Source organism: Budorcas taxicolor, chromosome 10, assembly GCF_023091745.1.
Source record: "Budorcas taxicolor isolate Tak-1 chromosome 10, Takin1.1, whole genome shotgun sequence".
Classification (NCBI taxonomy): Eukaryota; Metazoa; Chordata; class Mammalia; order Artiodactyla; family Bovidae; genus Budorcas; species Budorcas taxicolor.
The window spans coordinates 33,919,562-33,934,847 of NC_068919.1; the positions used below are offsets into that span (position 1 = coordinate 33,919,562).

Consider the following 15,286-nt stretch of genomic DNA (forward strand, 5'->3'; position numbering starts at 1 on the left):
TGTCAAGCTCTGAGGACGAGGCACGATGGTCCCTGCTGCCTGAGCTTACTCTGAGATGGAGAATCAAGGGTCTAGAGCAGGACTAATCAGCATAGTCACTGGAGTCACTGGTCACATGTGGCTATTGAACAGCTGCAAAGTGAATAGTCTGAATCACAGTGTGCTTCTAATGGAGTTCTTCAAATCAGAACCATGTGCTTTGGTTAATCATTTACTCTTTTACTAGTCACAGCTTTTCTATTTCATTTTGGTATCTCTTTCCATTTTAGCAAAGTTCATTTGCTAAAAACTGGTGAAGACACCAGTTTGGTGCAGCTGTGTTTTCCTGAGAGAGGACAGGAAAAGACATCCATGGCTGCACGAACCAAAAACAGGGATCACAGGGCTTGAAGGCTGTGCTTCAGAGTAAAAGTCACCTTGGAAATTAACACAGCCCACAAGAGAGGCAAAACCTCAGGGAGAGTGGAGACATACCTTTCCCCTCCAACGGAGGGAATGTCTGCTCCAGCCCTGAAGGACTCAGCCCTTGGAGGCTTTTACACTCCATCACTGCAATCTGGGTCCCCTTGTGAATCTCCAGGACAGAAGGCAGGTGGTGCTGAGAATGAAACTGCCAGGGTTTAATTGCTTACACGACTGCACAAGCATCTCTCTTCACCTGAACTAGGACATAAGCCCCAGGAGAACTGAGCTGAGTCCATGCTATACAAATCATAACTGACATTTACTGAGGAATTACTACTGTCCAGGTCCTGTGCTGACTGCTTTACACACACTGCCTCAGTCACGTCTCACAATGACCCTCTGGGATAGGTGTTACTGCCCCAATTTAACAGAGAAGAAAACAGGTACATTATGGACTGAAACTAGTAGAGACCTAATTTATAATAAGCAAAACAATGCTTACTTTATGTGATGTGGGAAGTGTTAAAGAGGGTTCCCTGTTCAAAACTATTCTTCTGTGAAAGGCCAGGTAAAGCTTAAAATTCCATAATATCTAGTTAATTCTTAAAGCTGCACAGTTTCCTGAAAATGCTGAAATTGCTAGAAGTCACACAAGCCCTGTCAGTAATTTATATCTTGGCATAAATGAATCAAGCTGATCTTTCCCTGAGAATGGATTTTTATACAGGGGTAACTGGAAAAATCAGCAGTGGCCACAGGACTGGAAAAGGTCAGTCTTCATTCCAATCCCAAAGAAAGGCAATGCCAAAGAATGCTCAAACTACCACACAATTGCACTCATCTCACACACTACCAAAGTAATGCTCAAAATTCTCCAAGCCAGGCTTCAGCAATACGTGAACCGTGAACTTCCTGATGTTCGAGCTGGGTTTAGAAAAGGCAGAGGAACCAGAGATCAAATTGCCAACATCTGATGGATCATCGAAAAAGCAAGAGTTCCAGAAAAACATTTATTTCTGCTTCATTGACTATGCCAAAGCCTTTGACTGTGTGAATCACAGTAAACTGTGGAAAATTCTGAAAGAGATGGGAATACCAGACCACCTGACCTACCTCTTGAGAAACCTATATGCAGATCAGGAAGCAACAGTTAGAACTGGACATGGAACAACAGACTGATTTCAAATAGGAAAAGGAGGACGTCAAGGCTGTATATTGTCACCCTGCTTATTTAACTTCTATGCAGAGTACATCAGAAACGCTGGGCTGGAAGAAGCACAGGCTGGAATCAAGATTGCCGGAAGAAATATCAACAACCTCAGATATGCAGATGACACCACCCTTATGGTAGAAAGTGAAGAGGAACTAAAAAGCCACTTGATGAAAGTGAAAGAGGAGAGTGAAAATGTTGGCTTAAAGCTCAACATTCAGAAAACGAAGATCATGGCATCTGGTCCTATCACTTCACGGGAAATAGATGGGAAAACAGTAGAAACAGTGTCAGACTTTATTTTTGGGGGCTCCAAAAGGTGACTGCAGCCATGAAATTAAAAGACGCTTACTCCTTGGAAGAAAAGTTATGACCAAACTAGATAGCATATTCAAAAGCAGAGACATTACTTTGCTGACTAAGGTCCATCTAGTCAAGGCTATGGTTTTTCCAGTGGTCATGTATGGATGTGAGAGTTGGACTGTGAAGAAGGCTGAGCGCCGAAGAATTGATGCTTCTGAACTGTGGTGTTGGAGAAGACTCTTGAGAGTCCCTTGGAGTGCAAGGAGATCCAACCAGTCCATTCTAAAGGAGATCAGCCCTGGGTGTTCTTTGGAAGAAATGATGCTAAAGATGAAACTCCAGTACTTTGGCCACCTCATGTAAAGAGTTGACTCATTGGAAAAGACTCTGATGCTGGGAGGGATTGGGGGCAGGAGGAGAAGGGGATGACAGAGGATGAGATGGCTGGATGGCATCACCAACTCAATGGACATGAGTTTGAGTGAACTCCGGGAGCTGGTGACGGACAGGGAGGCCTGGCGTGCTGCAATTCATGGGTCACAAAGAGTCGGACACGACTGAGCGACTGAACTGAACTGAACTGAACTGAACATAACTAGATATTAGCAACTACTCAGATACCACATTTCAGAATACACAAAGATCTTTCACACGTGTTATCCCATATGATCTTGACGCTTAGAATGAGCAGGAAAAATGAGACAAAAGACATGAAACAGAACAAAAGGCAAATACTGCCCATTTCACAATTTTACCCACAGTTTCCCACTCCGCTAGCACCAGCCATCTCCCCATCCCACTGCCCATGGGCCTCTCTATTCCCAACCCCTCTGATTGTCTACCCTGTAGCCCGTTTGCTTTTTCTTACTTCTTCATTCTCAAAGCCACATTCAGTCTCCACTTTTCATTACTCCATGTCCCCTACTTCATCTCCATGTTAGTCCCAGGAAAGTTAGACAGTCTATGAAAACACTTCCAAACAATTAGATACCTATCTGAAAGCCATGAGATTTTTACACCAGTGCAACAATTGGCTCTTTCAAGAAAAATATTCAGAAGCAACATAAACCAAAATTCTAAGAATGAGAACTATACCATTACTACAGAAATTCCGTTAAAATTCTAGCATTTTAGGGACTTTCTGGCAGTCCAGTGGTTAAGAATCCATGCTTCCACTGCAGGGGACACGGCTTCAATCCCTGATCGGGAAACCAGATCCCACAAGCTATACACCATGTGGCCAAAAAAAAAAAAAACTCTAACATTTTAAATTCATTTTCTGCCACTCAGAAATTTTGGCAAGAAATTAATAAAAGACAAATGAGCAATAAAACTAATCAAAATACTAGGATTTATTATTCTGACAATGTAAAAGGTCTTACAGACACTAAATCATTTGCAGTCAGCAGTCAACATGCAGCATACCTGTGGATTTTCTACCCTAAGCCCAGATGAACCTTACTGATTTTCCACGAACTTTTTAAGACAAATCACAACTTTTACAACGTTTTGCCTTTGATATAAGTATCAAAGTCCTCGTTGGTTAATAAATATGCTAGAGTTTGTTTTTACCTATAGCTTAGCAGGTTCAAATAAAATATGCCTGGAATTGCTGATATATTTCTTTTAAATAAATTTTGAATGAGGTAATATCAAGCTATGTTTTAAAACATGTGCATCAATATTGTGAAGCTGCTGCTTTAAAAAAAACTCATCACCTAGGAATATGTAAGCAGAAATACTAATCCTTTGCTACTCTAAAATTCGTCAGGTCTTTGTAAATACATTATCCTACCTACATAAAATGGTAAAAATTTCATTCTAAATTTGTTAAACACAGTTATGTGACTAGCTACTGTGTGTCTGACTTTACACTGAATCACATGAGAAATAACACAGGAAGGACTGACCAATTAGGTTAAAGAATTAAGGCCAATTAGCTAAGACGTATTGAGTACTTACTAGGTGCTGCTGCTAAGTTGCTTCAGCCATGTATAACTCTGTGCGACCCCAGAGACGGCAGCCCACCAGGCTCCCCCATCCCTGGGATTCTCCAGGCAAGAACACTGGAGTGGGTTGCCATTTCCTTCTCCAACGCATGAAAGTGAAAAGTGAAAGTGAAGTCGCTCAGTCGTGTCTGATTCTTCGCAACCCCATGGACTGCGGCCTACCAGGCTCCTCCATCCATGGGATCTTCCAGGCAACAGTACTGGAGTGGGGTGCCATTGCCTTTTCTGTACTAGGTGCTAGTCACTTGTAAAAATTGTAGATATTTCACTCATTTTATCCCCAAAACATGCCTAAGAGGTGGACAGTAATATTACACATTTGAACAGATTAGGAAACTGACACAGAGTTGAAGTATTAATAATTTTCCCAAAATTACATAAAGCCTATTTTGAATCCATAACTCCAGAGTTTAGGTTTATAATCAGTAAGCTTGAGACTAAAGAGTCTAAAATTGTTTTGGGCTATTGGAATCTAAAATTGTTTTAGATTTCAGTTTAGGCTATATGGAAAACTGAATAAACTGAAACCTTCCATCTACTTAGAAATGAACAGTTCTAAGTTCACAAGAATACTGGGGAAATTGCCAGTCAACAGAAATTAAAAGCAAACTAAAAGCTGAGAAACCTGTATGCAGGTCAAGAAGCAACAGTTAGAACCAGATATGGGACAATGGACTGGTTCAAAATTGGGGAAGGATTACGTCAAGGCTGTATATTGTCACCCTGATTATTTAACTTATAGGCAGAGTACATCATGCAAAATGCCAGGCTAGATGAATCACAAGCTGGAATCAAGACTGCCAGGAAAGAATATCAGCAACCCCAGATATGAAGATGACACCACCCTAATGGCAGAAAGCAGAGAGGAACTAATGACACTTTTGATGAAGGTGAAAGAAGAGAGTGAAAAATCTGGCTTGAAACTCAACATTCAAAAAGATAAGTTCATGGCATCAGGTCTCATCACTTCATGGCAAATAAATGGGGAAAAGATGGAAACAGTGACAGACTTTTATCTTCTTGGGCTCCAAAATCAGTGATCCAATGCAGACAGTGACTGCAGCCATGAAATTAAAAGACAACTGCTCCTTGGGAAAAAAGCTATGACAAACTTAGCATATTAAAAAGCAGAGACATCACTTCGCCAGCAAAGGTCCATATAGGCAAAGCTACACTTTTCTCAGTAATCATGTACAGATGTGAGAGTTAGACCATAGAGAAGGCTAAGCACCAAATAATTAATGCTTTCAAACTGTGGTGCTGGAGAAGACTCTTGAGCATCCCTTGGACAGCAAAAAGATTAAACAGTCAATCCTAAAAAATATCAACCCTGAATATTCATTGGAAGGACTGGTGCTGAAGCTGAAGCTCCAACACTTTAACCACCTAATGCAGAGCTGACACATCGGAAAAGACGATGATGCTGGGCAAGATTGAAGGCAGGAGAAGGGGATGACAGAGGATGAGATAGTTGGATGGCATCACCAACTCAATGGACATGAGTTTGCGCAAACTCAGAGATGGTGAAGGACAGGGAAGCCTAGCGTACTGCAGCCTATGGGGTTCCAAAGAGTCAGACACAACTTAGAGACTGAATAAGAACAACAACAAAAACTGAAATAGGAACCTTGTAAACCCTTAAAGCAGATGCCCTGGTGGGGGTTGGGTGGAAGCGGAGTGTGTGTGTGTTAAGTTGCTTCAGTCATGTCTGGTTCTTTGTGACCCTATGGACTGCAGCCCACCAGGCTCCTCTGTCCATGGGATTCTCCAGGCAAGAATACTGGAGTGCATTGCCATGCCCTCCTCCAGGGGATCTTCCCAACTCAGGGACTGAACCTGAATCTCTTATGTCTCCTGCATTGGCAGGCAGGACCCTTTACCACTAGTACCAGGACAGGTAAAAGAAAAATTTGCTGGCCTCAGAAAGCCATGGCCTTCGGCTTTACCACCTACACAGAGCTAGGAGACTAGGACTTGGGCTCATGCAAGACAGGATGGAGAAGACCCTTCCCTCTCCTGCCTCATGAAGCTAGATCCCTTAAAACGGTGCCTCCTCTGTGACAGTGCAGATTAGAAAACTGTATCTATCCAAACGCACAGGATACAAACAAAACACGTGTCTGTGTTCCGAGTGGGAAACAGTCTTCCCTGAGAATGTGCAACCATGGGGTCATGCTTTATGGGGGTTTGAATTCTCATTAATATTATTCATGTGCTCTGGAATGCTTCAAGATGAAAAATTAGCCAAAAAAAAAAGATTCATGCCAGTGGTATCTCTGAGCCATTTGGTAGAAGCAAACAGAAACTTGCTCTGGAAGGTACAGCTTCAAATCAGGCTTCATAAATTTTCCAAAATTAAAACTTATAATCCCAAAGTTCAAAAGCCATGAACACATGACTAACAGTAAGCAAGAGTCAGAATAAACAAAAGAACTTAAGATATTACTATAAAAATCTGATAAAGATAAATATACTTTGGTCACCTCATGCGAAGAGTTGACTCATTGGAAAAGACTCTGATGCTGGGAGGGATTGGGGGCAGGAGGAGAAGCGGACGACCGAGGATGAGATGGCTGGATGGCATCACTGACTTGATGGACGTGAATCTGGGTGAACTCCGGGAGTTGGTGATGGACAGGGAGGCCTGGCATGCTGCAATTCATGGGGTCACCAAGAGTAGGACACGACTGAGCGACTGAACTGAACTGAACGGAAGAAAGAATCCAAATAACACAAAAAGAATAAGCTATTCTTTTTAAGAATTCTCCAGGCCAGAAAACTGAAGTGGGTAGCCTTTTCCTTCAGGGGATCTTCCCAACCCTGGGATCGAACCCAGGTCTCCCACATTGCAGGTAGATTCTTTATCAGCTGAGCCACAAGAGAAACCCAGAAATATTGGCGTGGGTAGCCTATCCCGCTCCAGTAGATCTTCCCAACCCAGGAATCGAACCAGGGTCTCCTGCATTGCAGGCAGACACTTTACCAACTGAGCTACCAGGGAAGCCCTATCAGAATAAACAAAAGAACTTAAGATGTTATTATAAAAAGCTGATAAAGATAAATAGTTCTAATGAGTCTGAAGAAAGAATCCAAATAACACAAAAAGATTAAGATACATCTGAAAATAAATGACAAAGAACTTCAAGAAATTAAAAATATATCATTAAGATTAAAAATTCAATGGATAGATTAAAGAACAGATTTGACATAGTATTAGAAAGAATTCCAAGAAATATATATTAAAAATTCCCCAGCATGATGCACAGAGAAATAAATGAAATTTTTTTTTTTTATTTTAAGAGACCTAAAGAATAGAAGAGAAAGGTTCAACAGAAATTTTATTGGACTTCCAGGATGTCAAAATAGAAAAAAATAATGCAAGCAATATTCAAAACATGAAAATACAGTGGCTAAGAATTTTTTTAAAAAAATAAATAAAAAACACATATTCTTACATTGAAGTAGTACTAGTCTTCAGAAAGACAAGTTAAATAAGTCCATACCTAGGGGAGTAATAATAGATATCAAAGACAAAGGGAAAAAAATAAAGTGGCCAGAGAAAAATATCTAAACTAAACAACCCACACTGGAAAGAATATTGGGCTTAGAAAAGCCTTCTCACTGGCAACAAAAGAGGCAAGTATCTAAATGCAAAATATAAAACTATAAAACTTTCAGAAGAAAAAACAGGAAAAAAATCTTTGGGAACTTGGGTTAGACAAAGGATTCTTAGATACAACCAAAAAACACAATTCTCAAAAGAAAAAAGCATGATGAATTGCACTTAAAATGTTAAATGCTCTTTAAAAGACACAGTTAAAAGAAAGAAAAACCAAGCTACAGACTAGGAGAAAATATTTGCAAATCATATATCTGACAAAAGACTATTTACTTACTGTTGATTTTTTCAGAGTTCTTTATGTATTCTAGATAGAGTCTTTTGAACATAAACTTTCCAAAAAAGATATATGAATTGTAAATAAGCACATAAAAACACAACATTATTAGTCATCAGGGAAATTCAAGTTACACCCTCAATGAGATACTACTTTATACTTATTATATGTATGCAAATATTTACAGCAGCTTTATTCATAATCACCAAAATCTGCAAACTACTCAAATGTTCCTCACCTGGGGAATGAATAAGCAAACAGTGGTTTACCCACACAATGGAACACTACTAAGCAATTAAAAGATGTGAGTGAACAAGCATCAACATGGATGAGTCTCAAACACATTGTGCCAGCAAACAAAAGCCAGACTCAAAAGCTACATTTTTTTTTAACTTAATTCATATGACCTTCTGGAAAAGGAAAAACTATAGAGACAGAAAACAGATCCAGAGTTTTCAGGGATTAAGAGTAGGAGAGACTGTTTTTGACAGGCTAGCATTTTTGAGAGGTAATGATGGAACTGTTCTATATTGTGACTGTGATAATATCACTCCACACACGTGCCAAACTCAGAATTAAACACCAAAAAAGAGTGAATTTCACAGTTTGTAAAATGTTTAAATTAGAAGCAAAGAAGTCAATGAGATGCTATGTAAATAGATGGGAAGATTACTATCATAAAGTTAGAAATTCTCTCCAAATTAATCTATAAATTCAAAGCAATTTCAATCAAAACCTCAACAGTATTTTTCATAGAACTTGAAAACTGTTCTAAAATATAAAAACAACAAAAAGCTAAGTACAGCTAGGACAGTCCTAGAGAAAAATATGATGGGGAGACCGATCTCATCAGATATCAAGAATTATTACAATGCTGTAAGAGTTAACACACAGTGATGATGCAGGATTAGGTGAAACAAAACATAAGAGTTAAGCTAGAAACTGTATTTTACAAAGCTGCTTGCAGGCTGGATTCTGGATATGTGTTAGTTTCATCCAATTAGGTGCATCTGCACAGAATTTATACCAGAGGAATAAGGTAGAAGCCATCTTGCTAAGCTCCTGATATGCAGCTGGTCTCTTTACTGACTGATCCACCAAGGAACCCCTATAATATTGACAAGAAATATCAAAGGCAGTCACCTCTGCATGTCTAGTCACCAGTTTTCTGGTTCTGAGAGATGTGTAGAATATCAGAGGCAGCAACAGCAGCAGCTTTCAGATCTCTGGATTTTGGATAAGGTGGTGTGACTGGGCTTCCCTGGTGGCTCAGCAGTATGGAATCTGCCTGCAATGCAGAAGACACAGGAGACCTGGGTTTGATCCTTGAGTAGGGCAGACCCCCTGGAGGAGGAAATGGAAAATCCCACGGACAGAGGAGCCTGACAGGCTACAGGCCATGGGGTCACAAGTTGCACGTGACTGAGCATGCATGCACAGCGTGACCTGAGAACCAATGATCCAAGAAAAGTCCCCTCCGTGATTTCCTTTTCAGCTGGCCCTCAACTGATTTAGGAGCTGAATTTCTTGTATTCGATCTGGAATACATTCTAGGCTGGAAATGCCTAGAATGCTTTCTATTTCCAGCATTAAATCATGATAGACAATCCTCTAAGAGTTTCGTAATGCAGTCTAACCCATAAGTCAAAAGACTATGTGAGAAAGGAGTCATAAAACTGCAAAGCAAATTTTCACCATAAGCTTCAAAATTTTTGTTTCCCACAACCTTAAGACAAATAAACTGCCCCACATCACAGAGAGAAAAACAGATTCTTTAAAAACACACACACACATCGAATTAGATATTTTGAGAAAAGATAGAAAGACTAATAAAGATAATAAAGGGAGTCACAGCCAGGTAATGTACCTACTAAATATATACCATGTGGTCTTGATCCAAACTCTGTTTTTTAAATTAATGAATCTTTTTCATAGTAAGAGTCAATGGTGGCATAGTAGATATTGGAATACAAAGCTCTCTTATGAAAGAAGAAAAGTTAACAAATGAGCATTATCAAAGTACAACTATGAAAAAATAAGCCCCATACTCTATCCCCCCCACCAAAAGACGGGAAAGTAAAGAAGGAAAGAGTATTTTCACATTAAAAGATCTAAAGTAACAAACAAGAAATCTGTGAGTGCTCCCAGAACACACCTTTTAAAGAGGAACATTAGAAGGGGATGTTAGCAACAGCTCTGGTTTACAAATTGCTAGAGATTGAAAGAAGTCATTTATATCATTTCTAAACAGCAAAGTACCTTGAAGGATGCTGGTTCTGGTGAGAGCACCTCCAAAGAAGCATTTGAACTTTGGCTCCCAGGACGTGTCCTTGAATTTGAGGCTGGTTTTGAAATTCCATCTAAGTTTCCCTTTATAATATCCATTGATATCCTAAAACAAAATTTTAAGCAAGCTGTGACTTGTATGTTTAAATGTTTCATCACTGTTAACATTCAGTTAACTCAGAGCCTTTATTACAAGGATTATGTTGCTACCAAACTCACAGGACCCTAACTTCATCAAAAGATGTCTATGTCCACGGATCATTACATTTTACATCACTGTAAGTGGAAAAAAGCATGCTGCCCAGGATGTTAGATTCTGAAAGTGGCTAAAAAAGTGCAGAAGTGAATGCCATTCAGCGGCTTTCTACATCTCCAACAGAAACACTTACTATGTCCTAGGCCTTAGAAGACCCTTTTAGAGAACCACACCTCTCAGCCAAGACTCATGCTTCATAGTAATAATTTCCCAAGGCCTCTACTTGCTTTTGGTTTTGCTTTCCTTATTCTAGCTCAGCCTTCAGCCTGGGCTCCCTCTCAGCTCTGATTTCTCCTCTCTTCCTTGGTACGGAATCTTCATGGAGTACCTGCTGCTGCTGCTGCTGCTGCTGCTGGTAACCACTCTTCTTTCAACCCTGCCCTTCTGAGACACGCAATTCCACTTCTGCCCTGAAGCAAGAGAGAACTGAACCTACTCTATCTACTAGAGGACAGACTTTCATTATCTGGATACACATTGCCAATCTCCGTAACTATTTTTCAGGTAACACCATCCAAAGGCCTTATACCAGTTTGGCTGCTCTGTTCCCAGGACTGTTTCCTAAAGCAGGAGATATTAGGCAGGGTGGTTTAATCTCATGAGAAAACTTGAGTATTGCCAGCACCTCAATCCTGCCAAACTGTGCCCTTGATTAGGACCATCCCAGATTTGTTCAGTAACACTGGGGTGGCATACATGCCAAATAAAATGGAAGAAACAGAGAGAATTTCAGAGTTTGCCTTCTCAATACTTAGCTTTACATATGTGTGACTGGATATCTTCCAACAAACCCTTTCCTAAATTCCTACTGGTTATGAATCAAACCATTTCTCTCATAAGAGAATAAAGGCAACTGCCTCTGGCCCAGCAAGTGAAACAATGTCCTTTTCTTACCCTACAAAATGACTCATCTATCTTTCTCTTTTTGAACAGGGAAGGCAGAGTCCAAGGAAGTTCCGGACACAGGAGGAAGCCCAAACATGAACAACCCCATGCTCCTCCAAGGCACACAAAGGGATAATATGATTTAGCTCCCAACCATTCAATGTACCGAGGCGTCAAGGACCAGTAGGTCAACTCTTTCCATCTCAGCAAATGAAAAAGGCATTGATCCCAACATTATTCAACTCCGTAAAAGGGTTTCTGGCTCACTCAGGAAGGCACTGACATTATTATTGTGGGATGACGGATCACTCTGGCCCGTCACATCACAATCAAAAAGCGTAAGTCACTGAAAGGCCAAATGTCTTGTAATGCGCTAAGCAGCCTGTCAAGGGAGACTTATTGCAGTGCACAGAGGGAGCAATGAGATGGAAGCCTGTGCAGAGCCCATATAATACACATCAATAATGGGAGGGGCACAGCAAACCACCAATGGCACGGATCAGCTAAGAGGCTCCAGAAATCTCTCAATTTGCTTTAGAAATAGGTCTGTTCTTTTATGTTTGCTCCTGAAAATCATAAATAAAACACACTTCCCAGGATGGGTAGGGATATAACTAACAATCTTATGATTTGGCCATATAGAAAAAAGTATGGCTAAAGGGCAGTGAATTAGGAACTTAGAGATATATCTGAGCGTATTAGAAAACAATCTCAGTAGCCATAGAGAAATTCCACAAGAAAAATAAAGCATTGTACAAGAAAGCAAACAGTCAAATGACAATTAAATACTTTTAATTATATAAGCACTGAATATTGATTTAACCAAATACTGTGCCTTAATTATATTGAGTGATTGTGAGAAGGAGTATGTAAAAGGAAATGTATAAAAAAATCTAATCTGTCAAAATAGGAAATCAAAGAGAATATCCAAAACTTGATAAATCTAAACAATAGTTAAACAAGCATAATGTTTACAAGTTCAAGATATTTGTCCCTGAAGGATGTGATTTTTTTTTCCATTGTAAATATTATAATGTAGTGTGACATATTTTACTATATTACTTTATTAAAAGTTTTTTAAATTGCTTAATAAATAAATATAAAATATGAAATCTCCAAGGGACTGGAAGGAAACATACATCTAATTTACATAATAATGAGGTTTTTTGTTGTTTAGTTGCTAAGTCCTGTTCGACTCTTTTGAAACCCCATGGACTACAGCTGCCAGGTTCCTCTGTCCATGGGATTTCCCAGGCAAGAATCATGGGGTGGGGTTGCTATTTTCTTCTCCAGGGGATCTTCCCCACCCGGGGATCAAATCCACGTCTCCTACTTGGCAGGCAAATTCTTTACCACTGAGCCACCTGGGAAGCCACTTTACAAGTTCAGTGGTAAAGAATCCGCCTGCCAATGCAGGAGACACAGGTTCCATCCCTGGGTTGGGAAGATCCTCTGGAGGAGGAAACAGCAACCCACTCCAGTATTCTTGGCTGGAGAATCCCATGGACAGAGGAGACTGGTGGGCTACAAATTCATAGTGTTACTAAGAAACAGACTCAACTGAGCATGCACAAATACACCTGGGAAGCCCAAAAATGAGGTTAGTGACTTACCAAGCAGGACAGCAAGAGCATAAGTCAAAAAATAAGAGACTAATAGACGTGATCGCATAACACTGACTGCTCTTGAGTATCAAACCAAAAAGAAAAAAAAAACTCTAAATTAAAAGATAGATGAGAAACTGGAGGAAATATACGCAATACAGGTAATATACAAAAGATTAATACATTTACATATTTAAAGAGTTCTTATCAACAAGGAAAAGAAGCATTCCAATAGAAAACTGGCAAAGGGCATAGACAAGGAAGGAAGGCAGGAAGGAAGGAAGTCGACATCCTGTTTAAAAAACAAGACCAATTTCTCTAATTAAAGACATATACAGAGAGGGACCTGAAAGATGATCACAAATCAAAGAAGTGACAGTGGTGGGTTCTGGACCAGTAGGTTCATGGATGTTCTTGTGTCTTCTTTTACCTTTTGCTTACCTCTACTTGCTGGTTTTCTAGTATCTTAAATTCATAATTAAAGAATTTATTTATTGTAGTAAATTTTCTGGAATACATTAAAGTATATTCAAAAATAAATAAAAATCACCCAGTATTCATCACCCTGAGCTAAACACTGCTGGCACATTTCTTTTCCATTTTTGCCTTGTATATTTTTTCAAAAAAATTGAATCCATGTATTTCTCACTTAACATTAAGTGATCAGCATTTTCTTATTACATTAAAGATAGTTCTAAAATAGAATATTAATCAGTTCTTGATATTCCATTAAACAGAAGGACATATGACCAGATTCTAACTTGCAACAAATCACTATTAAGAGGTACAAAGTTTTCATAACATTCAAGTGAGACTAATTTAAACTTTTTCATATAGGCTTGTGAGAAATGCAACCACCATGAATGATTTAAAACCAAAATGGGGACACCGGGCCAATGTAATTTGATGTTTTGGGATGAATGAAAGAATCAAAAGAAAATTAATCCTCCTCTGTTTAGTAATAATGAATAGCCAGCCTTTTTAAAAAGGAGAATTACATTTATTTTCATGATTTTAATGTCTAAAAACTATTTGTGGTGGTTTTTTTTTACTTTCTATATTTATTACGTAAGAAATATTTGCCTATGAGAGGGGGAAAAAAGCACATAATATAGAACAATGTAAAAGTTTTTCAAGTTCAACTTACCCTCATCCCAAGAAACACAGTTAATAGATTTTTGTAGGTCTTACTTATTTAGGCATATGCAAACTTTCTATCCTTTAACTACCTATTCCTACCCAACACAAACACACACAAATGGCATGGTGCTTCACAACTTGCTTTTTCACACTTAATGCATTTCAGAGACTTTTCTGTACCACCACACACAAATACATTTCATGCTTTCAAATCATGGCATAATACTCTATTGCATAGATGTAGCATTTTAAAAATCAGTTTCATTTAGCTTTTATATGGAAGATTTGCTATAAAAAGCAAAACAAAAATTTACTCAAAATTGATCACAGGCCTAAAAGAAAAACTCAAAACTATAAACTTTCTATGAAATATGTGTGATCGTGGGCTAGGCAAAGATGTCTTAGATACAACATCAAAAAGTGAAAAGAAAGGGAAGTTGCTCAGTCGTGTCCAACTCTGCAACCCCATGGACTGTAGCCCACCAGGCTTCTCCATCCGTGGAATTTTCCAGGCATGAGTACTACAGTGGGTTGCCATTTCCTTCTCCAGAGGATCTTCCCAACCCAGGGATTGAACCTGGGTCTCCCGCATTGCAGGCAGACGCTTTACCATCTGAGCCATCAGGGAATCCCTTGGCGGACAACATCAGAAGTATGATTCATAAAAGAAAATACTGATAAAGCACACTGTAAGAAAGTGGCAAGCGGTTTCTGCAACACTGCTATCCCATTTTGTATTCTCATCAGCAATATATGAAAGTTCCATTTGCTTCAACTTTGTTGGCACTTGGTATTGTTAGTTTCTTTAAAAAGTAATTTTCACCATTTGAATGTGTAGCAGTATCTTATTATGGTTTTAATTTGAATTTTTCCCATAGCTTAATGATGTTGACCGTCTTCTTGTGCTAGCTTGCTATCTATACATCTTTGGTGATGTGTCTGCTCAAATCTTTTTTATTATTGAGTCTTGATACTTCTTTATATATTCAAGATGTAAGTCGTTTGTCAGCAGAAACCGCTTGCCACTTTCTTACAGTGTTCAACATACACTTACCTTACGACTCCACAATCTCACACTTGGATATTCACCCAAGGAATGAACATTTATAATCACACAAAAATCTGCATATAAAGGTTTGTAGCAACTCCATTAACAACTTCCCCAAACTAGGAACAATCCAAATGTCCCTCAACTAGACAATGAGTAAGCAACTGTGGTACATCCATACAATGGAACACTGCTCGACAGCATAAGGAAACAAACTACTGATAGAAAACTTAGGCAAATCTCA

General features: G+C 39.2%; 1 protein-coding gene and 1 non-coding gene across 2 annotated transcripts in view; both read right to left on the minus strand.

Annotated features, from left to right (window-relative positions):
* The window catches only part of FSIP1 (fibrous sheath interacting protein 1), a 198,775-nt gene extending 188,567 nt beyond the window's left edge, over positions 1-10,208 (minus strand). The window contains exon 1 of the mRNA XM_052647356.1: positions 10,083-10,208. Within this exon, the coding sequence (XP_052503316.1) occupies positions 10,083-10,208 (126 nt within the window). The remainder of the gene's footprint in view (positions 1-10,082) is intronic.
* On the minus strand, positions 6,857-6,928 carry TRNAC-GCA (transfer RNA cysteine (anticodon GCA)). The gene has a single exon. It is a non-coding gene; the product is annotated as a tRNA-Cys (tRNA).
* Positions 10,209-15,286: the final 5,078 nt, after the last annotated feature.